The 27521-nt window shown below is 41.5% G+C and overlaps 1 protein-coding gene across 5 annotated transcripts in view; it reads right to left on the reverse strand.

The window, feature by feature from the left end:
* Nucleotides 1–9569: 9569 nt before the first annotated feature.
* The window catches only part of LOC116942000 (GRAM domain-containing protein 2A), a 37250-nt gene continuing 19298 nt past the window's right edge, over nt 9570–27521 (reverse strand). For 2 of the 5 annotated variants that reach the window (XM_076066855.1, XM_032953485.2), the window contains exons 2-14: nt 24549–24671; nt 23531–23603; nt 22182–22254; nt 21981–22084; nt 20725–20820; nt 20450–20521; nt 19562–19651; nt 14531–14630; nt 13984–14091; nt 12739–12835; nt 12513–12620; nt 11719–11815; nt 9570–10959 (exon numbers count right to left, since the gene is read on the reverse strand). In XM_076066855.1, coding sequence (XP_075922970.1) covers nt 10891–10959; nt 11719–11815; nt 12513–12620; nt 12739–12835; nt 13984–14091; nt 14531–14630; nt 19562–19651; nt 20450–20521; nt 20725–20820; nt 21981–22084; nt 22182–22254; nt 23531–23603; nt 24549–24671 — 1210 coding nt within the window. In that variant the 3' untranslated portion in view covers nt 9570–10890. Of the gene's footprint in view, nt 10960–11718; nt 11816–12512; nt 12621–12738; nt 12836–13983; nt 14092–14530; nt 14631–19561; nt 19652–20449; nt 20522–20724; nt 20821–21980; nt 22085–22181; nt 22255–23530; nt 23604–24548; nt 24672–26928; nt 27193–27239; nt 27342–27521 lie in introns of those variants that run through there. The other 3 variants (XM_032953484.2, XM_032953486.2, XM_032953487.2) reach the window with 3 other exon arrangements.

The raw sequence follows: 27521 nt of genomic DNA on the forward strand, positions 1-27521 counted from the left end.
CCTAAACCGTAACATCAGAAATTGGCTACTGGGTTGGGGGTAAATTATTACAATGCTAACACTGGACATGCTGTTTGCCCCTGAATATCAAATATCAGTGTAGTACAAGAGAGTAGAAAGCAAAGGTGCAGCACTGCAATTGCTAGCTCACGCCGCTGCTGGCAGAACAACTAGAGGGGATTTGGCCTACTCTCCCAAGCTGGTTAGACATCTTAGCAGAGTTTAACACGTAGGCTTTCGCGACCAATATTATTCATAATAAAGGGTTTTTTTGGGTTAGATCGCGTTTGTTTATAAATGTGTCGTAACCCTCCACCACCCGACACGGCCAATCAGCAAAAAAAAAGTGTCACGTTGACAAAAGACAAATAATTCACTACTTCAGCCCACCGGTGTGTTGAAGAGTTAATCCACATTTACAGTTTGAGTACGACGTTTCGCTGGTAAATACTTACACACCACTGCAACAATGTTGCAGTGGTGTGTAAAACTAATTATTACTGGCAAAGACTAATTAGAGAATCCATTGAAATTGAGAGGAACAAGAATAACTTTAATCGCTCTGACAGCTACCGGCTTAGTGCGGCCTGGAAGCGTATTATTAAATAATACACATTACATTTTGATTTAAAGAATTACTAATCTACAACTCATTACTAATCATAACCAATGACTGATTACTAATCGATTATATAATTACATTACCCCCCCCCCTCCGCCTCTAATCACTGCACCTGATGAGTTAAGTGATGACGTCACCCTGCTGCTCTATATAAAACCGGGAGCAAGCGAGGGCTTTACCATTCTGGCGAATTGCCCGATGATGCTGGAAGTATTTACCAGCGAAACGTCGTACTCAAACTGTAAATGTGGATTAACTCTTCAACACACCGGTGGGCTGAAGTAGTGAATTATTTGTCTTTTGTCAACGTGACACTTTTCTTGCTGATTGGCCGTGTCGGGTGGTGGAGGGTTACGACACATTTATAAATAAACGCGATCTAACCCAAAAAAAACCTTTATTATGGACATCTTAGCAGAGTTGGGAGTATGCACACCTTACACTAGACCTGCCTGCCGATCGGGTGAAATACTGCATTTTAACCATTTACAACAATACCTGTTACAAGATTAAAGTTATCTTATTACAAAACATTGTGATGTGAATACTTTAAAGAGTGCATGAATAACATGTTGAATCTGTGTAAGTTAACCATGTGAGGAAATTTACTTGCTGTGAAAATTACCTGGTGGGCATGAGGGTTGAGGAATTTTAAAACAATGTAATCAGAAACTGCAACCTGTTACTGCCGTATTAATATGGGGGAAATGCCACACGTCAAATGAGGGAATAATACACTGGGTTTTTAAGTGTAGCGAGTTGATAATAATAATAAAGTTCCTTTTTGCTAAGTACTCAAGGTGCTGTACATCGCAAGTGAATGAAAGACGAAGAATACATTTAAAAGCTAATAAAGAGAACTGAAAGCGAGTGAAAGTATATTTGTCTTGAGACTTGGCTGATGGTCGCAACTCAGTCACCAATGACTGCAATAATAATAATCACTTTATTTGACTGCATACGAGTTCTGAGATTTAAAAAAAAGTGTTTTCATGCGGCAATTTTGTTGTGCCCCAAAATGTGTATATTTTAATCTTTCACGTGTAGGATTTGTATTGGAAAGGCCCTGTGAAATATCTCTTCTGCAACCATTTTCTGACACATGACCAATGCTGCTCTGTGAGATTGGAGAATGGAATCTGCAGCTCACGACGTGACACCAATAGTACAAATTGAATACATTGTGAAAACATACAAAACGTATATGAATGTGAAAAAGGAAAGTTAATAAAACATGCACAATTCAAAAAGGGCAGTACGGTGGGGGTGGGTGCTGAGAGAACAACAAGAGAAGAAAATATTGGAGACTAAAGTGGGGGTTGCAGTAGGCTAAACCCCCCTGTGGAAGGGCCAGCAACCCTGCTAAATTGTTATAGTCATGTAAAAAAAAATGTGGGTACAAAAATGAGTACGATTAAGCAATGGTCTTTCATCCTATACACGAGGGGTAAGAGCCAGAGGAGAATGCATGATGGCAGAATGAAAAGCTGATCGTCTCCTTGCACATTCTGCTTTGCGATTAACATTTGTTGAAAGCTCGTTTGCAACGGAGAGGAAATAAAACAGTTGAAGTGAGCAGACAAAACGAGTGTTCACTGGAAAATGTAAGGACATTTTTTTGGTTAAAAACTAATATAAACATTGGAGCATAGTTATAAAAACGCATACACTATCACAATATTAAAACTAGAATGCAAAATGATTGGAAATACAATAAAGACAGGGGAAAGGCTGAAAAACATTCACACAAAAAAACGAATTCCCTGGGACGTGCATATGGTGTGCTTGTTTTGTCGGCCCCCGTGTTTCGTAATGTGTTGGGATATCAAGTCCTCTTGCTGCTCAGGTGCATGCGGGTTGGTGTAGCAATCTGTCGTCCCATTCATTTGAAGACCTTAAGTAAATAATTTAATTTTCAAAGGCACTGTTTCCCACTCTGTGGCCAAATTAAACACCTGTGATATTCAAGAACTGTTCACTGAAAACAAACATTGGCTTATTGCAATTGACCTGTATGTAACTCACATGGGCTCTCCCACGTGATACAATTACAGCTCGCTATGTTATATTTCAATGCTGTCATGTATGTACGTTGAACTGATTTTGCACCGTACGTAGCCAACCGCGCTAATCGGAGGTGCGATTAGCACGGTTCGTGTAATGATTAGCATATTGGACTTCCAGTTGAGGAGTCGACGGCTTCATTCGATCTGTCAACGTGGCAGTTGAAAGAACAGACTTAAACTAAACTATTTTTTATTACCATTTAAGGCTCACTGATCTATATAGCGTTTTTTCAGAACCGATCTGGCCATCACAAATGATAGCTCAACGAATTGGCTTATCATGTGGACATTTAAAGCAGCCAAATACGCACCACCTCTCTCCTCCATCCACAGGTGGGGTAAAACGTGGGTACTCCTACCTCTCCCAGGACATATGGTCAGCATGGAAAATGATGGGGGCACTCTAGAAATGCATCTCGTGGAGGCCTTTCTGCTAACAGTGGCGTGAGCAAGCAAGCGCGGTAGAGCATTACAAGTTGACATGTCAGGTTAACACGTAGGCTTTCGCGACCAATATCATCCATAATAAAGGTTTTTGGGTTAGATCGCGTAAATATATGTGTCGTTAAAACCCGCCACCACCCGACACAGCCAACCAGTAAGGGTTGTCACGTAAACAGCAGGTGGACAATTCGTCACTAGTACAGCACACCGGTGTGTTGGAGAGCCTAGCCACAACATTTACAATCTGAGTAGGACGTTTCGATGAAGCTAGTTGTAATTAAACTTGATTTGAAGCTTTCGTGACTGCAGGAATTACTCTTTGGTTATTTCGGTAAAGTCACGTAGAAAGAAAATAAATTAAATAATAGAATACGACGTATCGATTGCAACACAAGCAATCGTCATCAGGTAGAAAACAAACCTAGTGAACTTAGAAATATAATGCAATACAACACAGTCGGCGAACACAATAGTCGTAATTCTAAATGTTGTGGCTTGGCTCTCCAACACACCGGTGTGCTGTACTAGTGACGAATTGGCATGTTCTATTTACGTTAAAACCCTTACTAGTTGACTGTGTCGGGTGGTGGTGGGTTTTAACGACACATTTATATATTTACGCGATCTAACCCAAAAACTTCTATTATGAATTAAGTTGACATGTATTTACAAAAACGTGTACAGTATAAATAAAACTCTCTCCAAGTCCTCAACCAATGCCCTGCTTTCCCGTGCCTGGCTATGCACCAGCCGCCGTTCATTATTTACTTAAGATGTCTTTGTGTTACCCTTACAATAGTACACACAGTGGACGTTAAAGATCTCCTGATGTCATTCGCAAGAATAGACCATTTGTGTGCCAATGTCAGGGTTAAAAATTTCCCAAACTCGAAATAACTCTACCTGCAAAATTACATTATTTGGGATAATACACAGCAAACATTTCCCCTTACTGGCAGACAAAAGCCAGTTTCCATGCCACATGATGGGTCAACCTTATACCCAAAGACAGCTTGCCACTGGGGGTGCCCTTTAAAATGTGTTGAGATGGAAAAAAAGGCTATCGTTTATTATTAACGCTCGTGGAAGACAACAAAGGGAATGGACGACCACAACAAGACGGATTGATGGAGTGGGCGAAACCCTGCGATGGAGAGCAGCAACAGCTGAGATGTGACGACTGCAATCTGTGGCCACCTGCTTGCAGCTGGGAAGTCAATTGGTCTCGCAGCCTCCATGAGCACAGGTGATGGGAATGATGAATCTGCATGCAGATAACAGGAATTTCTACAAATCGATTGGTGCCCTGGATAATGAGCATTGGGTATTAGGGCTGTTCATAACACGAGTTTCACTGCACATTTTTGTTTTAATATCTTAAGCGATACTCTTTGGTTCTTTCGGTAAAGTCACGTAGGTAGAAAAATAAAATGAAACAAAAAAATAAGATATCACGACGTTTCGATCGCAACACAAGCGGTCGTCGTCAGGCGGACAAAAAAAATAATCCAGCAGTGGAACTGCTGAACCAGCGAGAAAGCTGTGCAATGTGGACGGAGGCATGACGTCGGCACGCACGATCCCGGTTCAATTCTGGGATGCAGGTGACGTCACCACCGCCACCACGCACGTGCCCGCACGCCAGCCAACATAACCTTTTTTTTTTGGTCTTCCTTATACTGTGGTCATCCAATATATGGCGACAAAGGCATGTGTGTTTATAGGTTTTACAGCCGTCCTATTGCACGGACCTTCCAAAACATATCAAAGCTCGCAAATGTACTCCGTGGTCTTAAATTTTACGAGCACGTTTGAAGATTTACTGCGGCCGAATGTGTTGAGAAATATATAAAAAGGCAAAATTGCGGTTTATGTTTACTGACACCGTGAAACGCACTTAACAGCGCGTCGTTGACGTCTGAAGTTTTTATTTAATTTTAAGAATGGCTATTAAAGTTGTCTGTTACTGATTGGCAAATGGTAATGCAGCCATCAATGTCCAGGTGCAGTATTTCATTGCCACCACTAAATTGTATTTGGACCGCATAGCATTGAAACAATGAACGTTGGACCATAATTGATCCAACGGTTCTAACCGCATGCGAAAGTTGGCCCATTTTGCATGTTTTATTGGGTAATTTCCTGGAAAAAAATATAAACCTGCACACATCCGTTTATTAAAAATAATCATTTTTAAATGTTTCCACGAATTCAGTAATCACAATTCACATGTATTAATGTTTTGCCTTCTTCACGTCTGAGATAAAAAAAAAAACATCTTTTGATGGTGGCCTAGTCGGCCAGCTTCTCAAATCCACAACATTTTCTGGATGTTACCAGGGCGTCTCGAGTGCAGCAGTGTCTCCAAACTGTTCTCGACGAAGATTTCTGCACTCACAGATCGAGCTGCTCCATTGGTGGCTTGCACGAGCCTTTCGGCGCATTCCGATGAATTGTTGGACGTCCAACAGTGCCACTTCATCTTAAATTGGGCTCCCATCTCCTCCAAGCCGGTAGATTCTACAGAATCCCATTAATATGCATGATAAATAAGATTGGCAAAAGCACGCAACTTTGGGGGACGCTGTTGATGAAATATCGGTATCGGCTGTGCTGACCTTTCACATCGACGCAGGCGGTCGGTAAAAAAGGCCTGCACCCATCGGTTGATGCAGCGTGGCGTCTGCAAAGAAATAATTCATTTTGGCGTTACAGGCCTTTGAACCAGACCTTGCCAAAAGCTCGGTTGGGGTCAATGAGGGCAAGTGCCCTTCACTGAGGTTGGACGTTGGGGCCATGCCGTCGCTAATTGACTGGGTGATACGGAGCAGCTGGTCTTCGGTGGAGCGTAAATGGCAGAAACCACTTTGGGCAAGGTGATAGCTTGCAACACTATTTCTCGGGACTTAAAGCTTTCGTGACTGCAGGAATTCATATTCTTTGGGTCTTTCGGTAAAGTCACGTAGATAGGTTCAAAGAAAATAACCAAGAACTACGTTTCGATCGAAACGCCGCTTGTGTTGCGATCGAAACATCGTAGTTTTACCGAAAGACCCAAAGAACATTATTGATACGTACGGAGCACATGGTAATGTTGCGGAGTGCCCTCTATCTATCCATAAACGGTGCACATCAAAGCATCAACTCTGCGGTTTTTTTTGTAGGATTAAAACATTTATTTACGTGATGAACGGAGAGCACGTACGCGCCGAGTGAACGCGTTCCGCTCAGAAAGCGCTATCAGACCAGAGGACCATATGGCACTGTATTCGTAAGCTGCAAAATTGTCATTGATGGAAGAACCAAAGCGGCTAAGCCCCCCCCTGCCCATTCCCGAGAGAGACAGCAAGCTCATCAGATTGCCATGGCGACCGCAAGAGGGATGTGCCCGGTGCTCGCTGGAAGCGAGAGTGCATTTGATTCCACCGTGATGTAGACAAAAGAGGCCTGTGTCCATTAGTCATCACGTTGATATCGTTTAACAAGATTTCAGGTGCCAATTCTGAGCGTCCGAGGGCGGGAGTAAACATATCCCTGGATCTTTTCGAATTTTTTCCCCCCGATGCTTTCAGCACGCTTCGCAAATCATGTTTGCGGAGACGATCACGGACGGACGATCTTTGTCGCCACCCTGCAATCAGTTAAAGGCAAGGGACGAGCGGAGCAGAAAATATCCATGCGTGGTTGTGAATGCAGATTCAGAACGAGCAGGTGTCCCCTGATGTGGCAGGGCTGTTGCACTATCACACGCAAACATCTCCTTATTCCATTCACATTTTTAATCGCAGCACGAACGTGCTCTTGATATTTTAATGTGCCGCGTATATACATGGCCACACGAATTTTTGGCGTGGTGTAATGGTTAGCATACTGGACTTTAAATCCAGGGGTTATCCGGGTCGATCCAATCTCGTCGTGAGGTCGTTGGAACATTGAGCAAAAGGTTCTTAAAATAACCGCGCATGTCCTACCCAGCAATATAAGTGGATGCACCACAGTCAGTCACGCGGCAGGTCGTGTGTGGTGGGATAGTGTCGGTACTCCCACCTCTAGCAGGACTGCACATTTAAATGTCATTTGGATGCATATATTGCAGCCATATATGGCTCCATTAGCCCAACCTTGGCCATAGTTCAGGGTTCTTCAACTGCTGGGGCGTGGGCCAGATGTGGCCCTTTGCAGCTGTGACCCAGAGAAAGAAATGGCTTGTGTAAATATAAATATAGGTGAGATGGAAGAGTTTCAATAAAAAAAATAGATACGAAAGGACCGTAGAAAATAAAGATTACCGAGATGAAAGATGGATAAATATAAGAGATGGGAGACATAAGGACAAGAGATACGCATTAAAGGGTCACACATGGACTGACAAAGCAAATTAAACAATAACTTCAAAAGGCGACGAGGCCTTCTAATGACTCCTATACTCTCCCCGTGTGGGAGCGGAAGAAATGTATTGCGATTGGCAGCCAGAAAAATCGAACAGTGACGTTATCGCGTGGGAGATGGCAATACTGTGCCACTGCACATGTGCGTAAGACCCTCAGGGTGCGTGCGTGAGGTTACTTTGTGGCAGGGTCAGGCGGTCGGCTGAATCAGGGATCAAAGTTCAAGCGTTGACAACCATGCCAATGGCCGGTGCAAGGTCAACCTTTTATCTATTTTTATGACATTGGTATTGGCAGTGGTTCCAGACAAATGCAACTTTTTGATTCTTTAACCTTTCGCTAAAAAAAGATTGCTCCACCTTTGTCAGTCACTTGTCACCGAGGTTGAACTCCAGAGTCATAAAGAAATAAATGTTTATTAGACGTCAAACTTGCTTGAGGATCCAGGGCAAAGATCATTGGCTCCTTTTTTCGAATGTATTTCAGTGTAAAAGATCACAACGCGTTGGAGTTTTGGGGGCTTCTCTAGATTAAATAACATTTTATCCCCTTATATCTATGTGATTAAATGCGTACGGTTGCACTCACTTAAAAGTAAAGGGATGTGTGTGTGCACCACGCATTGCAGTTGCGGTGAAACCTCCCTCATCTGCATTGATGGAAGCTGTTGGAGGACCCTATTATGCATGCCTATTCGTAAAAAACGATTCCGCTTATCAACTACACTGTGAATATTCGTAGGCCTTGGCAGGTCACTTGAAGATATGATGGTTGTCGGTCACGAATAAACAACGGAATGGCGGCCAACAGAGGGAACATACCCAGAGAGGACATACATTGCAGAGATGGTGTTAATGGAATCAGTTTACGTTTCAGGAGAGATATAGTGTTGGAGGCGGTTTGGGGAGGTCTTCATCCATCATTTGAATGGATCGCGGCTGTTTGCGAATAGGATGATTTTTACCGTGACTCTTCTCTCACCAGATAAAACGTCTTAGATAGTGTTTGCTGTGCCACTCTTATTCATGAAAAAATGAGAAGACATTTTTCGGATGAATAAGTACCACACAAAACAGGATGTGCTTGTAATTGGGTTGTGAATCAGAGGAAGTTTCAATGTTTATTTTTTCACGATTAGTTCAACGGTTGAAAACGCGACTTATTTTAACCACATAAGGCAGCGTTGTTTAAAAATTGCAAAAGTTACAATATCACACCATGTAAATGTTGGTCGGTCACATTTGCTTCATGTTTTCACTCAGTGGACTAGCGATCTATACTGTATAATACATAGTATAGACGCCAATACACTGCTGGATGAAGGCCTTTCCACAGTCATGGTCATAATGTACAGTGTGCATTTTCAAATTTACATCCCCAGACTTTTGTGGTTGGGGTTGTTGTTTCCATACTTCCCGCTAGTCAGTGCAGGTTGGTGAAGGGCGGGTTGGGGGGGGGTTGTGCCAAGGATCAGTTCAGACATCACGTGCCACTAACATCGCGTGCCAAGGCTGGGAATCTATCCCAGGTAACTGGATTCAGATCGCAGTGTGCTAACCACTTCACCATCAATACGGGCATGTTTGCACAGTATTTTGGATGAAGTACACACGTGTAATTGTATACGTTCTACATTATGAACTGTTGGTTGGATTAAAGTACAGCATAACCATACTAAATAAATAAATCACCTATCAGATGGATCAGTGGTAGAGCAAGCTGCTCGTGATCCTGAAAGTTGCGAGTTCAAATACTGGTTGGCAGTTGACTCAGCCCACTATCCATCCAGGCTCTGTAAAAGAAATAACACTTGCTGGGGAAGCCTACAGTGGTTATCCTATTACTAAACTCACCATCGTAATGGAATGTTAAATTTTCACCACGAGCCGCAGGGCTGTAAACAGGGAGATACCCACTGGCTCAATGCTCATGACCAGGAAATGACCGACTTCTTCCTTTGCCTAGTCTTTCAAGGCGTTGTAGGAGAGATCTCCTCCCCTCAAACCCAAAGCAGAGCACTGGCACATTATTATTTTAATGCAAAGCATGTGACACAAAAAGTAATTTTATTATTTATTTATTCATAAATTACACTTTAATAACATATAGCTAATTACAGTATTGTATGTTTCACCAAGTGAAATAAATAAGCATCATACATCACTCATTATAACGAGAAATCCATAAATAACACACGCTAAAGAAATTACACTGGTTCTGATGTAAATGCATTCAACACATCAACAAACAGATATACTTCTGCACATATGCACTGCACACCTGCAACGCTACTGATAATTTACTTAATTTACAATCTTTTGCTGTTGATGGGCCTTTTTTTAAAAATACAGTATAGGCACTTTAAAGAGCTGTCAACCAATCGTGCTGTCAAGCACACAAGTCTTTGCTGCAGACCACATCTTTGCACCTTTAGGTTTAAATGGGAATTGATACGGAAATGTAAGAGAACAATGAATTACCAAATTCTCATTACAGGTGACGAGCACTGTTCCCGACACTTGATTGTAAATTTAAAATGTGCGATAAAAATAGTGAATCTGAAATTACGGGCGAGTCACTTTTCACGGCTTATTTCAATAAAATGTGAAAAAGCTTGATTTGCGCACGTAAAACATTGTTTTCCTACGTCGTCTGGATTATTAAATCCTAATATTCTTCGATATTGAAATTAGAAAAATTCTTAATGAAAGATTTTTGGCATGATTAGCTTTCAGGATATTGCTTGTACATTATACAATGTAATGGGAAAGAAGTCCCCAGTAAAAATTGTAATGTACACAATGGCAGATAAGTGCTGAACGAGTGCAGGATAAGCTGTATTCTGAAAGTGAGGTGCTAATATCATGACTTCATTGCAAATTCACACATGCTGGGGATTTCTTTTACAGGATATTTCAACACAAAAAGGTCAGTATCGATCAGCACCAATTAGCACATCCTCACTTTAAAGCATACATGAATGCACAGCAACATCCAGTCCAGCAATGGCACTGTACCCTGAGCCATAGAATGTCATTGTTCACATGTAAACTTAGAAAATACCACTCAAATTCTGCAGACTGTGAAAGAGATAACTCCACATGCATAAGCAAAATTATCCACCGAGTTGTATACAGTGGTAACATATCTAATGCAACTACACCATGGCAGTTGTAATTATTTACATAATTTATTGCAATTGGAATTGTATTGGCTCCACTTGCAGATTTTTAAACCTGGGTTGAAAATGTTGCTAATCATCGTGGAGTTCAGTATATCCCTTCATGTGCATAAATACAGCTATGGAGACAGGCCTCTTTTTCTGGCCCCAATGGTCCCAACAATCTTCTGCCTGCAGAAGGTCTTGAAATCATGACAGTGAAGCAGTAGTGATCAGAGACTGTAGCTCAACAAGCAATTCATCCAGATTTTTTATAACCTGAAAGGAGAATAGATTCAATGTTACTACTGCATATATATTACATTAACTTATTTTCTAAATATGCATGAATAAGGATTGTTTAGAAACTGTGAACTGGATATTGTCAAGTGCACAGAATAATATTGTACGTGTATATGCATTAAATATATTGTGAGTGCTTGCTTATGGACGAATATGCTCATGAGACTTTGATGAAGAGCATATCTTAGTTCAGCACACAGTTTCCTATATTGCACTTTCTTTATTCAGCAATCATATAATATAATCGAGCACAATTATGTCATGGTTACTCCATTGCAAAGTAAATTAACGAGTGCGAGGCTGCCGAATTTTAATAGTCAATTATCAAATCTTTTTGACCTCCGCAAGCATACAAGAAAAAATATATTACCATTTGATTTTAAATGTAGAATTTGGGCCAACAGACAATGGCATACATACATACCCGTTTTAATTTAGCACTACAGCAGATGGTAATGCCACATAGCATTACTTAGTGACAGTTAAGATTAAAAATGATCACATTTGCATAGCACCTCTCTGACAAGCACATTAACCTGTAACCCCCCGAACAAGATATTTAACCATACCATATAACATACAATATACAGCATCAATGCATTTCTGTGGTTCATCATATTTACTTTTTATTAGTGGAAAAAAAACCTTGTAAATTGACTAAGGGATTAGCATTAAATATACCAAATTTTACGTTACCTATTCACACTACAGTATACTGCAGTTGGAGGAACTTACACTGCCTAGCGTAGCCAGAGAAGTCATCAGTTCACTGTTGGTGAGGTCAACTTTGTCAGCAGATGACATGGGATTCAAATTGCTTCGGTCGGGTAGGCTAAAATGCATAAAATGGGTAGTGTTAATATTTTGTATTAATGTATTTAAATTACATGACAACATTCATAACAGTTGTTTGCCTTATTTAAAAAAAAATGGTGCTAGTGCTTAATATTTCATGCACATTACTACTGTAGTATTATTAACGTATTGCTGATTACCCTCAACCAAATAGAGTTGCGAAATATATTGACTTGTGATTTAAAGCTTTCGTGACTGCAGGGATTCATATTCTTGGTTCTTTAGGTAAAGTCACGTAGAAGGGAAACAATAAAATAATAAAAATATAAAACAATACAATTTTTATAAAAGAATAAAAATATAGAACAATAAAATGTTTATAAAAATAATTTTTTCATTGTTTTATATTTTTATTATTTTGTTTCCCTTCTACGTGACTTTACCGAAAGAACCAAGAATGTATATTGACTTGTGTCTAGTAACGAGATGGATTGTGGCATCACAGGACGATGAGGGAAGAAGTTGGCAAGGGGAGGCCTCCATTCAGAAGTGGATATGTGGCTCATATCCATAACCAAATAGATTTGTATGCTTGATTTGTAATATTGAACATAATCTAAACTTTTCAAACAATTCTAAATTCAGCCATGATGTTTTTTAAAAATTCCAAATGTAAAATATTCTGCTGAGTTGCAGTTATCAGGTAATGTTATATATGGCAAAAAGTGGCTTACCCAGGAACATATTGCTGTTCAGGTCCCATCCCGATTGAAGTCAGGTGAGCCTCTAAAGATGCTATTTTCACCGCCATGTAACAAGACGACACCATAAGCAAGACGATCCTGAAAGCGGAAAGGCAGAGTTAATTACAATTCATAAGCGTAATTTCCTCGTGCATCCGTAGATAATTAAAATTGTTGTCAAGTGTATTGTTAATGCACAACAATTTATTAAGCTTACAGTAAAGTGCACACAACCAGAATGTAATGCACTGATTGTTGATCTTCTGTCCTTGGTGTTGAACTTAAGAGATTCGACATTTTTTGTTGGAGTCTGCCTGAGGAGAGACAAGAGAGTGGCATGTCACTACAGTTTCAGGAGGTGAATGGTAGCTGTTTGCAAAAGTCTCTGAAAGCCCAAAAACACCTCTATGCCGACAAGAGGACAACTGGGTGAATCAATGCTCCATGAATGCAACTTCAACTGATTATACAAAATGAAAACAAATGTATGTAACAGGTGGCATTTTGGGCAATAGCACTTCTTGATAGCAGAGCTATGCATAAGGACCATTGCCCAAAATATTAATTTTCATTTTGTTTTCCTTTTACAGCAGTGTTATTTTTTTAACTTTTTGTTCTATGTGCTTATGTGCCAGTGCACATCACTCTTTATTCTGTATAATACAAATTGGCACAAAACCACGGCACCTGACCTAATATTAACATACACAAACCTGCCGCTTTTCTAATGGTAAGCAGAACATTCGTTTCATACAATTCTGAAATACATACTGGATTGACAGATTGGGTGCACATGCTCTATCTTTTTATGCATTGGAACATTTTAGCTTATACAATTCAGAACAAGATGACAGTTTACCAGCTAATATAATCCCCCATTCATTTTCACCTTTTTATGCCCTCTACCTGACCTGAAACGTTAAATAAAGCTCTATATTTCGAAACGGTTGTGGACTCTTTCCCAACGAATGCCCTCCCCTCGCCCTATCCTATCGTTCCTCTGGTCACCTCCCCTTCACCACAAGAGCAATGGAAATCCAAGTCAAAGCGATTTACTGCTCAATTGAGCATTGAGGCAACGTACATCTCCAATTTACATCCCTGAGGCAGCAATGGAGATTCAACATTATTTTGGCTGGGGCGAGTCTATCCATAGGAAAACCAGTTTACTTCCCCCCACATCATGCCTTGACCCTGGAGGAATGATTGGCAGAGTCAACTCCCAACCGGGATTTTAACTCGCGGAACTTCCAATTGCGAGCTGATCGCTCTACTGCTGAGACACCTGGACGGCTACACCCCCACTTTTCCCACAGAATCAGTGGAATTCAAAGTGTAAATAGACCTGTGTGAATACAATACACATGAGCGGTTTCAATTGTATGAGACACACGCATTCAACTTGTATGGATCGCACTTATTCTCCTTATTTTGTGCTGTGCGTAAAAAAAAAAATACATACTGGTAAATGAGGGGGCTGGGGGTTCCGCTGTCTGGGTTGATGATGGCCTTGAGATGCCATCAGGCTCATGCAGACCGTTTTTCCATTTGATCTCTGTCGGGCTGCTTTCTATAATAAAGTAAAGGTCAGAAAGGTTATCTTTGATGAAGGTGCAAGCTCCGCAAAGTTCTGCTTCCAGTATCGCTGGTAGAAGTTCCTCCGTTAGAGGGAGCTCTACAGAGGGTATTTGGCCTACTCTTCAACGCTGGCCAGACGTCTTGGATTGAAGCAGAAGCACCACACGTGACCAGCCGATCGATTCACTGTGGGTGCACTCATTTATATCGCCGGTTGGACAGAGGTGTGGAGAGATTTTTAAAAAGTTCACCACTATTTCAACTGCTGCATCGGGGGATTGAACTGGTGACCTCTGGATTGCAAGTCCAGTTTGTTCACCATCATGCAACAGCTCTTTGGTACAGCAATACAGCGTTTAAATACATGTTTGACTTAAGTAGGAACTGTATGTTTAAAACGTCAAATGTTTGACTGGACTCCAGATGCATACCTTCATGCTCTTCAAACACAGAGCTGGTGCTGCTGCTTTGTGTACTTGGAGTGGTTTGATTGGAAAGGACCAATTCAAGACGCAATCCATCAGTGGTTGTCTAAACGAAAACACGCAAAACACATTTAAGCTAAGGTCAGGATTTGTGTTTAAAAATTTTTTTTTTTAGCCTTAATCCCATTCTCATGATGTGCATTTCAAATGAATATTTTACGTAAAGTGTCACATCTTTTTTTTGGATGAATATTAATCATCTTTTGCTGAATTTTATTTCCAGTCCACTGCTAGCATCATTGCAGAAAAAAGAATCCATGTGGAAATCCCCCAGATCAGAACAGCCCCGTGTGTCTGAGAACTGCAAGAGAGATTTTTAAAGAACCTCTTCTGAAAAACCCTTCAAGTGGCCTTTTTCTATATTTATACAATAGAGGCTGCACTTCCCCTCAAATTCTGCTATGATTTTGCTGCGATTGACACATGATAGGGAAACCTATATATTTTTTCAAGAGTAAACTTTGGCATTAAATTAAGTGGAAAAAACACATTTAATGATTTTTTCCATGCAGTCATTGGTGACCGGTTCAGGCCATCCGTACAGTCGAAGAGCCAGTTTAAACACAGGTGCCTGCTTGGATTTGAGCCCAGGGACTCTGTGATGCCAGCTCAGGGCTCCGTTCTCTATAGCTACCTGGCCACCTCGATTTAAAGAAATTTCAATATTGATATTGTTATACTAAATGTTAAAATAATAAAAATATAAAACAATAACATTATCATGACGTTTCGACTGCAACACAAGCAATCATCATCATCAGGTGTGAAAACCACAGCAAGAAAATTTGAAAAAAGTGGCAGTTATTTTTAACGTTAGCACCACGGAGAGAGATTTGACAGTTTGTTCATATGGACGAGTCCGTTCATATGGACGAGTCCATCTATGTTCGGAAAAGAGGAGGGGGGGAGACAAAAATGATGGATGCGGTCTGAAAGCCACTGTAAACGTGAACAATCAATTAAGACCCGAAATGGTTTATCAAATTCTTCCAATGATTGCTAAGCCAGAATCCATTTTCTCGGTTGAAATTGTCTCTGTGTTTGTATATGTAGATAGCCTCATGAACGAATCTCTCATGGAGCCAGATGGCTTGCAAATAACCTCTGTCTTGGCGAAGTCAATGTCATGTGAGCCTACTGAATTATAACAGTGATCTCCCACGGCCGAGGTGTTGGTCCTACCGTGTTTTAGGTCTGTTTTGTGTTCACGAATGCGGTCCGAGATATGTCGTTTGCTTTCTCCAATGTAACTACTACCACAGAGGCAACTTAGTTTGTAGACGCCAGGGTACTGTATGTCCGGAATCACATCTTTTACAGACGGAACCAGATCACGGATTTTATGTAATGTGTTGAATCGGACCTGGATCTTGTGTTCATTCAAGATTTTGGAGATCTTTTTTGTGATCCCCGCAATGTAGGGTAAAGTGATGGTTTTGAAAGGCTCCTCAAGAGGGTCCTTCTTCATGGTTGGAGTGATAGCTTTGCGGATTGTGTAGTCGGAGTAACCATTAGCCTTAAGAGCTTGGTGTACGTGCTTGAGTTCACTGGCTATGTGTTACTGGTCAGATATGCATTGGGCTCTATGGTGCAGAGTCTTGATGAGGGAATTCTTCTGGGATGGATGGTGGTGGGAATCCAGTTTCAGGTAAGCATCCGTATGGGTAGCTTTCCTGTAGACAGAGTGGCTCATTGAACCATCAGGTCTCATTTTATTAGGACATCCAAAAAAGGTAGCTTGCCATCTTTTTCGACTTCCATGGTAAATCTGATGGCTGGGTGCATGGAATTGATGTGGTCGAAGAATTGGTCTAGAGCAGGCCGGCCATGTGGCCAGATGACAAAAGTGTCATCCACGTACCTCTTCCATAAGGTTGGGCGTAGAGTGGCAATCTGGATGGCGTCAGTCTCAAATTTCTCCATGAAAATGTTGGCTACAACCGGAGATAGGGGGGAGCCAATTGGGGTGCCCTCAGTTTGTTTGTAGAAAGTTCCATTCCAAGTTAAGTATGTATTGGTTAAGCAGTGTCTCACCAGGGGGGGTGTACCTCAGTGTTTAGTCCTTGATGAACCAAGTCTTCAATGATTGCGATGGTGTCAGGTACAGGAACTTTGGTGAATAAGGAAACTACATCAAAACTGACAAGCAGGTCGTCTGGGGACAGGGAAATACCTTTGATTGTCGATACCAGGTGAGTAGAATTTTGTACCGCAGAGGTGTTTTTCCAGTGAAAGGCTACAGGATTTCAGACAGAAAACGAGCCAGTTTGTAGGTGGGGGAGACGATGGGACGAAGGGGTGTATCTACTTCATGTATTTTTGGTAAGCCGTATAATCTTGGTGGCCTGGTAGCAGAAGGTTTCAACGAAAACTGTTTGGTTTGATCAATTAATGCGGTTGAATCAGAAATGATTTTGTTGGTTTGTATGACGAGGCTGTTGGTGGGATCTCTTTTTATTTTTGTATAGCTGCCATCGTTGAGTAATTCTTTAATTTTGTTGTTATATTCTATTTTATCCATGATGACAGTGGCATTGCCCTTGTCGGCTGAGAGGATGACAATGCCATCCCTCTTTTTCAATTTATATAATTCAAAACGCTCATCTTTGCTGAGGTTGCTAGCTGGCATCTTAGCGTTTTGAGGGTTGCAGCAATTTCAGATCTTGCTACGTCTGCAGCGATGTGACCCAGGCCCTTGAGAGCCACGTCTACTTGGGCAAGTATATCATTAACTGGTATGTGTTTAGGTGTGACTGCAAAGTTTAGCCATTTAGCTAAAACAGATTTCAGACCATCAAAAATAGAACTGTTACTGCGATTAATTACGACTTTGTTAACGTCTAGCTTTTTGGTGTGTGGCTCCGGTCTTTTGTTGGAGAGAAGGTTAAATTTGGAAATCCGGTTGTCCTTACATTTGGTCGACATAGTGGCAGCTGAAGAGGCAGTCATATTGTCTGTATGTTCCCAATCCGGACATTGTTGCCGTCAATGATAAGTGTGATTTGTAGAGTGTCTTGTCTAACTGATCTAGTTCGGTGCGTATAAGTCTGATTTTCTCTGAGATAAGAGCTAAAAAATACATAAAGTAGATACACCCCTTCGTTCCATCGTCTCTACTATCAACTCCGCCACCTACAAACTGGCTCGTTTTCTGTCTGAAATCCTGCAGCCTTTCACTGGAAAAGACACCTCTGCGGTACAAAATTCTACTCACCTGGTATCGACAGTCAAAGGTATTTCCCTGTCCCCAGACGACCTGCTTGTCAGTTTTTAGTTTCCTTATTCACCAAAGTTCCTGTACCTGACACCATCGCAATCATTGAAGACTTGGTTCATCAAGGACTAAACACTGAGGTACCCCCCCTGGTGAGACACTGCTTAACCAATACATACTTCACTTGGAATGGAACTTTCTACAAACAAACTGAGGGCACCCCAATGGGCTCCCCCCTATCTCCAGTTGTAGCCAACATTTTCATGGAGAAATTTGAGACTGACGCTATCCAGATTGCCACTCTACGCCCAACCTTATGGAAGAGGTACGTGGATGACACATTTGTCATCTGGCCACATGGCCGGCCTGCTCTAGACCAATTCTTCGACCACATCAATTCCATACACCCAGCCATCAGATTTACCATGGAAGTCGAAAAAGATGGCAAGCTACCTTTTTTGGATGTCCTAATAAAAGAGACCTGATGGTTCAATGAGCCACTCAGTCTACAGGAAAGATACTCATACAGATGCTTACCTGAAACTGGATTCCCACCACCATCCATCCCAGAAGAATTCCCTCATCAAGACTCTGCACCATAGACCCCAATGCATATCCGACCAAGAACACATAGCCAGTGAACTCAAGCAAATACACCAAGCTCTTAAGGTTAATGGTTACTCCGACTACACAATCCGCAAAGCTATCACTCCAACCATGAAGAAGGACCCTCTTGAGGAGCCTTTAAAAACCATCACTTTACCCTACATTGCGGGGATCACAAAAAAGGTCTCCAAAATCTTGAATAAACACAAGATCCAGGTCCGATTCAACACATTACATAAAATCCGTGATCTGGTTCCATCTGTAAAAGATGTGATTCCGGACACACAGTACCCTGGCATCTACAAACTAAGTTGCCTCTGTGGTAGTAGTTACATTGGAGAAAGCAAACGACATATCTCGGACCGCATTCGTGAACACAAAGCAGACCTAAAACACGGTAGGACCAACATCTCGGCCGTGGGAGATCACTGTTATAATTCAGTAGGCTCACATGACATTGACTTCGCCAAGACAGAGGTTCTTTGCAAGCCATCTGGCTACCATGAGAGATTCGTTCATTAGGCTATCCACATATACAAACATAGAGACAATTTCAACCGAGAAGATGGATTCTGGCTTAGCAATCATTGGAAGGATTTGATAAACCATTTCGGGTCTTAATTGATTGTTCACGCTTACAGTGGCTTTCAGACCGCATCCATCATTTTCGTCTCCCCCCTCCTCTTTTCCGAACATAGATGGACTCGTCCATCTGAACAAACTGTCAAATCTCTCTCCGTGGTGCTAATGTTAAAAATAACCGCCACTTTTTCTCATTTTCTTGCTGTGGTTTTCACACCTGATGATGATTGCTTGTGTTTCAGTCGAAACGTCGTGAGGATTTTATTGTTTTATATTTTTATTATTTTGTTTCCCTTCTACGTGACTTTACCGAAAGAAACAATAATATGAATCCCTGCAGTCACGAAAGCTTTAAATCAAAATTTATACTAAATGTTGTTGAATGTAAGCAAATATTCACATGTCGTCACAGAAAATACAAAACATCCATGTATCTATTTATTTAATTTTTAAGTACAGTATATAGGAATGCAGGAAATGGGTCCATGCTACAAAATTTTAATTCCTCAGTGCTGTCAAGAGGATTTAGCAATTGTTCCACCAGACTCTTCTATTGAAAGACATGGAGATGTTACCGGATTGAAGGCATCAGGCCTGGCGCAGTTGCTGGAGGCTTGTTCCTGCCCAAGTTGTACAAGGTTGTTGGAACTGTTTTCGTTTACTGCCTATGTGAAACATTTCAAAATATTAGTTTGACACTAACATGCAGCACATCTGATATATTTCTAAAACTAAGAACAATATACACCACAGATCTCTTTACATGACCAATAGTTTCGTGACAGATTTGGTGAATGTATGACAAAACATTTGTTTAATTACATGCTTTGAAAATTAATTTTAAAGACAGCTAAGAATACTCACTATGATGTTGTTCTTATAAAACGGCATGCTTTGAGAGTCACTTCTTTGTGTAGTGACATTTAGCTCTGCTAAAAGCACAGTGATGCCCTATAGTCTCGCTAATCTCTTTCAACAAGGGTCTGCAATGGTGTGTTTGGCCAATTCCTTTATTGAGTGTGGTATGTGGGAGGAAATAGGAGTACCCAGAGAAAACCCACACATATAAAAGGGATAACACTCAAACCTTTATAGAGATGGATTCTCCCATCTCATTGGCACTTCGTAGCTTCACTATTGCTCTTTTTTTTCCTCTACAAATTATTCCCATCTGTCTTGTGGGACTAAAAATGTATTTGCTTAGTCAACCATGAGAGAATTGCCCATCAGGTGGAAGACAGCATAACATTTGCCAAAATGACAGATCCTATAATTAGAAAATGTAAGTATCCAGAAATGTATGCGTGCACAAAGAGCCGCTCTCAATGAGTCCACCAGGTACAGTGTAAGTATCAACTTAGTATCAGATACAGTGTAAGTATCACTTAGGGGTTAAGCAGCCAGCTCAGACAAAGAAAGATGAGATGACAGAGGAAGCATCCTGCACGAGGCTATTGCTTTACCTCGGCCTGCTTGCAGACAGACAGCAGGGCTTTGTATGCGGCATCCCGGGCCAAGAAGGAGATGAACATGTGCTAAAAACAGAACACCACATCTGTTAATTAAAACAAGAATCAAGTGCAATTTTTATATAGTGTAATAACATTATTAGACCATACAATTAATATTCATGTTATTCATGGGGCAGTGTTGTAAAAATGTTTAATTGGTATGTAATGTTTTAATGTGAAAAATTACACATTGAACAGCTTTGTGACGATAACAAAATGAGACTTACTTTTTCACAGGCAGATGTTATGCCAATGGCATTTGGTAGCAGAAGCGCACTTCTCTGCTTTTTAATCGCTTTCACAGTCAACACCGGAATTGCAACCTAAAATTACATGCGAAAACACGATCATTGTCGAACAATAATATTAATTTACAGACATTTTTTAATCCACTGCTGGACTCTAGCCTACCCATGCCATGCTCTTTATGAGGGCTATTTGACCAGACTTCTCACTGTTGGCCAGTCTGGATTGGCTAAGGTGATGCTCAGGTCTGGTTAAAATATAACTCACCACTTACTTTAGCTATGACTGGAATCTAACTCCGTTGACCGAATAAAAAATGCAGTGCACTAACCACTGAGCCATTCAAATGGATCATTAGCACCTTTTAAATTGAAAGTACATGTTCATTTCATTACGAATATGACCATTCATCCTAACCGACTGCTGTGGGAGTGTTGATGCTAAATTGAGAATGTTATGAATGTACTGACAATCTTAGGAGGAAGCTTAAAATCGCAATATAATATGGTGGATTTAATCAGTTGGTCTCTTAGGAGATGCGAGAACTCAAGCCCATTCTTATAATTATGCAAATTGTTCACCAAGAAGTGAGACATCGCCCGATTGTAAATGAGTCACATGTGGTTATTAATATTATTACAAAACAGTACAAGGTAGGCAGGTACATTATTTGAGAAAGTTATTGATTTATTGCACACATTTCAGCTACATTGCTGGAAAAAAATCCTTCATCTTGGGTCACCATTGAGTCAACGCAAATTTTCCCACTTGCTCAATGAGCCTGTGGGAATATTAGATCTAACAATGGTTTTAAATGCGAAATAAAATCTGACTCTGCCATGGCCTAGCCATGACCACTTAGGACACCTCAATGCAATGGATTGTGAATGCAACATAATAAGCCAGAAGAGTTGGTTGCCTTTTTCGTTGAGTTTTAATTTACCTTAGTGTGCCCATCTTGGGGCAACTAACAGTGCACATGCCACGCACGACACTATGAGCTGCATCGGCCATCGCTACCACATTTTAAAATAATTTCTGAATGTCTTACTTTGTTTAAATATTGTATTAACGAGTGTAACTAAAAAAGTTTAACAAGACATTGGACCTTTTATTATAAAAAAAACAAGAATTGTACCGTAATGTATTACAGAAATATTCAATGTATTTTTATTTAATTAAATGTGGGCAGCAGAACCCCTTGCATAACCAAGAGCAGAATGAAAGTGTTTCATGCCTTTACGTCTTTCCCAAAGAAGTTGGCGAAAAAGCAGATCCAGTTTTCGGAGACAAACATTCGGCCTTGAAATATGAGGTCTCTTTGGAGTGCACAGTTGAAGGCTGTGGAGGGAGAAAGCACACATACAAAGTTTGCATGAAAAAAAAACATGGACTATACAAATACAAAATAGTGAACCAAAACTGTCATTATACTTACTCTCAATGGGATCTTCTTCCTCTGGAATTTCTTTGAACAACTTGTGGAACTGGTTGGTGTACTTGTTCTGGGGCTAGAGAGCAAATATAGAGCAAAGAAAATGTCCGACAAAGCGCCACGTTATGGAAGGGCACCAACAATCTGTGCAAAAACTGCATTTGTTTAATATATACAGTGTGTACAGTATGCAGCATTTCCAACCGTCACATATCCACCTTGACCACTTACCAGCCCACGCCCAGTGCGGTTATATGTGCAGAATATGTAATTTTTCTGTAAATTAACATAACAAGACCTTTCACATATCCGCCTAAACCTCAGTGGTCCGCAAGTCGTATATGCAATGGTTGTGCTGTGTATGGCTCATATCTTAGATGTTGGAAAGTCACGTTTCCATGTAATAAAGTGATAAATTTCACTATTAATTCGAAGCAATAATATTCGTAAAAATAGTTATGACCATCCACGTTGGAAACAGTTAAAATCAGGTCAGCCATTATTTTCAAGTTTCATCGTCACTGCGACCAGATGTCTGAACGTTCTATTTGCATAGTTTTTAGTTGACGTGATGCTCTGTGCTTCTCTAAAAAAAAAACACGGCCAAAACAAGAAAACCACTGTGCCATACTTGAGAAACAAACTCACCAGGATGTGATACATGCTGCACCAAAAGGAAATAATTACCGTCATTAGCGAGAAATAACCTCTATGTACCTTGTGGTTTAGAACGGTATGGTTCTGAGCAGTTACATTGCCCCTTGATGTGCAAATACAGTACGTTCTTTTTTTAAAGTCAGCTTCAATACGATCAGCAACCATTGTGACTTTTCTGCATCCTGATTGGTGGTCAACCCGCAAGCAGTTTAACTGAGCAATGTACCAAAAATTGCAGTCTTTCGAAAGCAACCCCTCAATTAAAGTAACGAACGGCTGAACCCCGAGGCGTACAGCCTGTCATATTACAGAGGCCCTGACCTCGAATCAAGGCCCTTATCTCCCCCATTGCCTCATTCTTTTATTGCTCTATGGGGGTCTAGTCAATCGAGTTAAGTCACGCGCATGGTTGTCATTAAGTTCACACTTTAAATACAGTGCGCCTAGGTGAACATTCCATTGTGAGTGCAAGATTCCTGTGAATTGTCCAATAAATCTAACAGATGTGTTAAATCACTGACGTAACACTTGCGCCTCAAAGCTAGATGAACCGTTTTTACGGACGCAGGAACACACGATTGGCCTCTCATGTTCGATGCACGTTTGTGCGGTGACGCACAGAGATGTTATATTTCAAGCAATATACACGACGTTTTGAGAAGGCGATACTTAGTGATATGCAGTGAGTTACTCACAGAGACTGATGGGGACTTGTTTTTTTTCTCAACTTCTCCAGTCCTCGCTAAGGAAGGATGATACGTGTTGGATCTGTGGTGAAAGAAACATAAAAAGTACATGTCCTCTTATTCATGCTGATGAGGGGGGGAGGGAGGTGTGGATTTTGGTGGTGGATCCGATTATCTAGACTTAACACGAACACTGTAATAGGATGAATTTAACTGCACTTCCTGGTTACTCTTATTTGCGGGTAAGCATGGATATCCGAACGGTTAATCGAAAATGGAACAATGGTTGAAAAGTGCACGGAGAAGCTTGAAGATGTGAATTCTTGGAATTACACTGACAGGCAGAAAGAGGAATACATAGATGAGACAACACCCGCAAGTTGAAGACATCACACTGAATGTCATTAAAAGTAAACAGGATTGAGAATTGGTGACGTGACAAGAATAGGTCATGTGACAATAAAAGATGTTGGCCAATTGTGGAGATTAACGAACGAGTGACAGCCAAAGGAGGGAACAAACCCGAGAGGACATCCATTGTGGAGATGGAGCGATGAAATCAGCTCATGTGCAGAAGCCAGATGTATTGTTGCTTTGCGAGACCGTGAGAAAGGGAGGCCTTCATTCAGATGGATAGATCATGGACCATGACAATGATGAATGAGGATCCATAGATTGATTTGAGTGGGCAGGTAACAGGAACAGCAGATTCAGTAATAGAAGGGTGCACGAGAGGGCCTTCACTTCATTATACAGGTAAAAGAGCATTCTATCCGCAGTAATAATGTGTATTTGTTGCCAAGTATTCATTTTAACAGTCTGTGTAATTATATGCTTCCATTATTACATCGGAGCACATGCACACTAGAAGTAAATTTCAACAGCATCCCATTGTAACTGTGCGTACTTAACAAAGGTCTGAAGAGGCGTATTGCGGGTAAACTGCTCCACCAAAAATGTTTTGAACAGCTTTAACGGTGAATGATAAAGCACCTGGGTCGCATGTATTCCAGAGGGATTTGTTTACCTCAAGATGGGGGGCTTTTTCTTCTTTTTAATATCGATCAAGGCATCGGCTTCACTGCTGAATGTGTCTGCCCGTTGATTGAATCCATCGACTGGCGATGGGATGGGGTTTTCTGAAGAACGACTGGAAAAACAGAAGAGGCACAGCGAGACAAACCCTGTTACTTGGATACATTTTAATGTCAGCAATATTAAATAGCCCCCTTTAAAATTACGCCGTGAAAGAGTGGATTGGTGGTACAATGGTGAGCGTGCTACACTATACGAGCCTGGCCATCCTAGTTCGATTCCCGGCCACACTTTACATCAGTGGACAATCGAGATCACTCCAACGCTGTCCTCGTGACAGTACGGTCCCCTTCACCTGATGAAGGCCACTTGTGTTGTGGCCGAAACGTCGTGATTTGTGTTGTTTTATTTTTTTACCTACGTGACTTTACCGAATAGAATCAGAACCAGTCCTGCAGCTTCCCACCCCAGACTTCATCAACCCTCACCCCATGACTGACATGGCTTGGTGAGGACCTTCATCCGTTGGCGAAATTGAAAATGGTTGGAATGTACGGTAAACTGTGTTTCAGAGTAAAGCCCTTAAACCTAGTTGATGGTAAAAAAATTTGCAGCTGTGAAACAACCAATGACTGTAAAAGAAACTGCTATAAGCTAAAACGGAGTTTTAAAAAATATATATTTTTGGCAAGTTCATTAACAGGCATTGCTGCGGTCAGGACATCGGAAGCATCCAAAGCAGTTTAAAATGTTGCATATTGGAGGCCCCTCAGAAATAAGCTTGCACAAGGAAAGTCGTGTTTATAAAGATTAACTAACGCTTTTATAAGGTGAAATTTACGTAAGCACTTAGCCTCAGGCTAGCCCCCTGAAAACCGTCATTAGCACCGCCACAATCTTATTCCTTGGAGAACTGAGCGAGTTGTGTGGCGTCCGCCCACATTGATGACTTTGCACTCGACATCAAGTGTCAACTATCAAGACCTTGAGTCAGCTGACTGCCACGGCGCCTATGAGCAAACGTTAAAGTTTCCGCCGAGGAAACAACCACAACCACCACAAATATTGCATTGCTAAACGCGAAACGTGGAAATGCTTCGCACCGTGCGAGTGTATAAGTTCGAGCAAATATTTACCGATCGATTGCGAGTGTGGTGTTGGTAATTGCTGGTCACGGATCGGAAATAACTTTCGTGCTCATTAATCGTGGGGGGGGGGGGGTACTAGCAACTAGCAGGAAAACTAAACTATTCAACGGGACCTTTGTGTGCTTCATGGAAACGGGGTCAATACTGCAGCCGTGTTCACAAAGACACACCTGGTAACTTTGTTGGTTAACATGACTCGGTCCATTGCAAAATACTGCAACATGTCCCAACTAACCGAGATATATAAAAAAAAAGGTTTCCATCATTCTTGCCTTGGCGGGCCCCGTCCAGAGAGAATGCCGCAACTTTAGCTTGTCCATTTTTCAAATGAGTCAAAAGCGTTCACGACAACATTATTGTAACAGTGTTGTACTTTTGTCCGTAGGCCTAAATGTCCTAGTTTATTCGGTATTACAGAGAGAGAAAAGAGTTTTAATTAGGTAACACTCGTTGAAATAGCACTTTGATTGTAGGAATGTATATACAGTACAACACTTCCCGATATCCGCGTCTTCGATTATCCACAGCTGCAGGGTCTGAGAGAACTCCTAAAATCCGCGATATTATTAGTCGCGATTTTTCCCCAAGCAGGTAAGTGGACTAAATGTGATTATCGGCAACATCTGTAACTCCACACCACCACGGATTAGATTAGCTTACCCTGTATACACGAACCATGTATTATCCGAGTCTAAATAACTTTCGCTTAACCACCACAAGTTGAATTTTAACCGAGTGTTCTGTAGTTTCCAGTTGCTATACGTTTTTGAAAACTAATAATTAGCCCTAACCTATTTTAAACAATTGTTATGCAATCTCTTTTTGGCTTGAAAAACGGTACAGCAACAATGCTCTATAACCAGCAGAAACAGATTTTACATTAGGAGGTAATTTGCACGGCATTATCATCACCACACTGCAGTACAGTATGTCCATTGGCAGGCACATTTGACAACACGTGCCGAACTAAGAGTTGTTTCTTCAACTTATAACACTCATTCCATCAAGGCACTCAACCTTCACCAAATCGTTCACTCTTGCCATTGGGAAGTGTGAGATGAGAGAAAAAAAACAACCCCCCCCCTCCATCTCACAGACAGACACAACAGTGGGTGCCCGAGAGAGAAATCGAGAGAGTGGAGAGAGAGAGAGAGAGAGCGAGCGATAGACCTGCTGCGGTTTCCATTAAACATTTAAACGGTCATAACACTACTAAGGCCTCACCCATTCGTGCAATTCTCTTCCTCTTTAGTCCTGATCATGGTCATCTTCGTGAGTACTTCTCCATAGAAAAAAAAAAGCACGCGGTGCTTCCTCTCCTCTTTGAGAGAGTGGTGGCGGTGGCTGGACCAAGCGGGCCACTTTCTGGCAAGCCACCAAATGCCCTCTCCCTCCTCCTCCTTGTTACCCGCCCACAACACTCACCACCACCTCCTCCTCCTCCTACTCTCGGCTCTCAACGCAGTGATGAAACAGCTCAAACCAACGTCAGGAGGGTTCAAGCCAAACCCCCTACACACACACACCACACTCACCTCCTAGTCTGTGTGGAGGATGAGGAGGAAACCTTGAGGGGCTGGGCTGCCGATCTCGTGTGGCGATTCATTGGAGCCAATCGAATGGCAGAGGCAAGGTGGTGGTGGTGGTGGGGGGGGGGGAGCACGTGGGGGGGGGGGGGTGGAGGAGCACGTGGGGGGGGGGGGGGCAGGTCACAGCATGGGGAAATTCGCAGGAGCTCGCTGTTTGCGGTCCTTTAATCCCTGACCGGTTTATGCGCTACCCACACATACACATACACTCTAACACATACACATACA

This window comes from Petromyzon marinus, chromosome 13 (assembly GCF_048934315.1).
Source record: "Petromyzon marinus isolate PM22_M1 ecotype Great Lakes invasive population chromosome 13, UKy_Petmar_22M1.pri1.0, whole genome shotgun sequence".
In the NCBI taxonomy this organism is placed as follows: domain Eukaryota; kingdom Metazoa; phylum Chordata; class Hyperoartia; order Petromyzontiformes; family Petromyzontidae; genus Petromyzon; species Petromyzon marinus.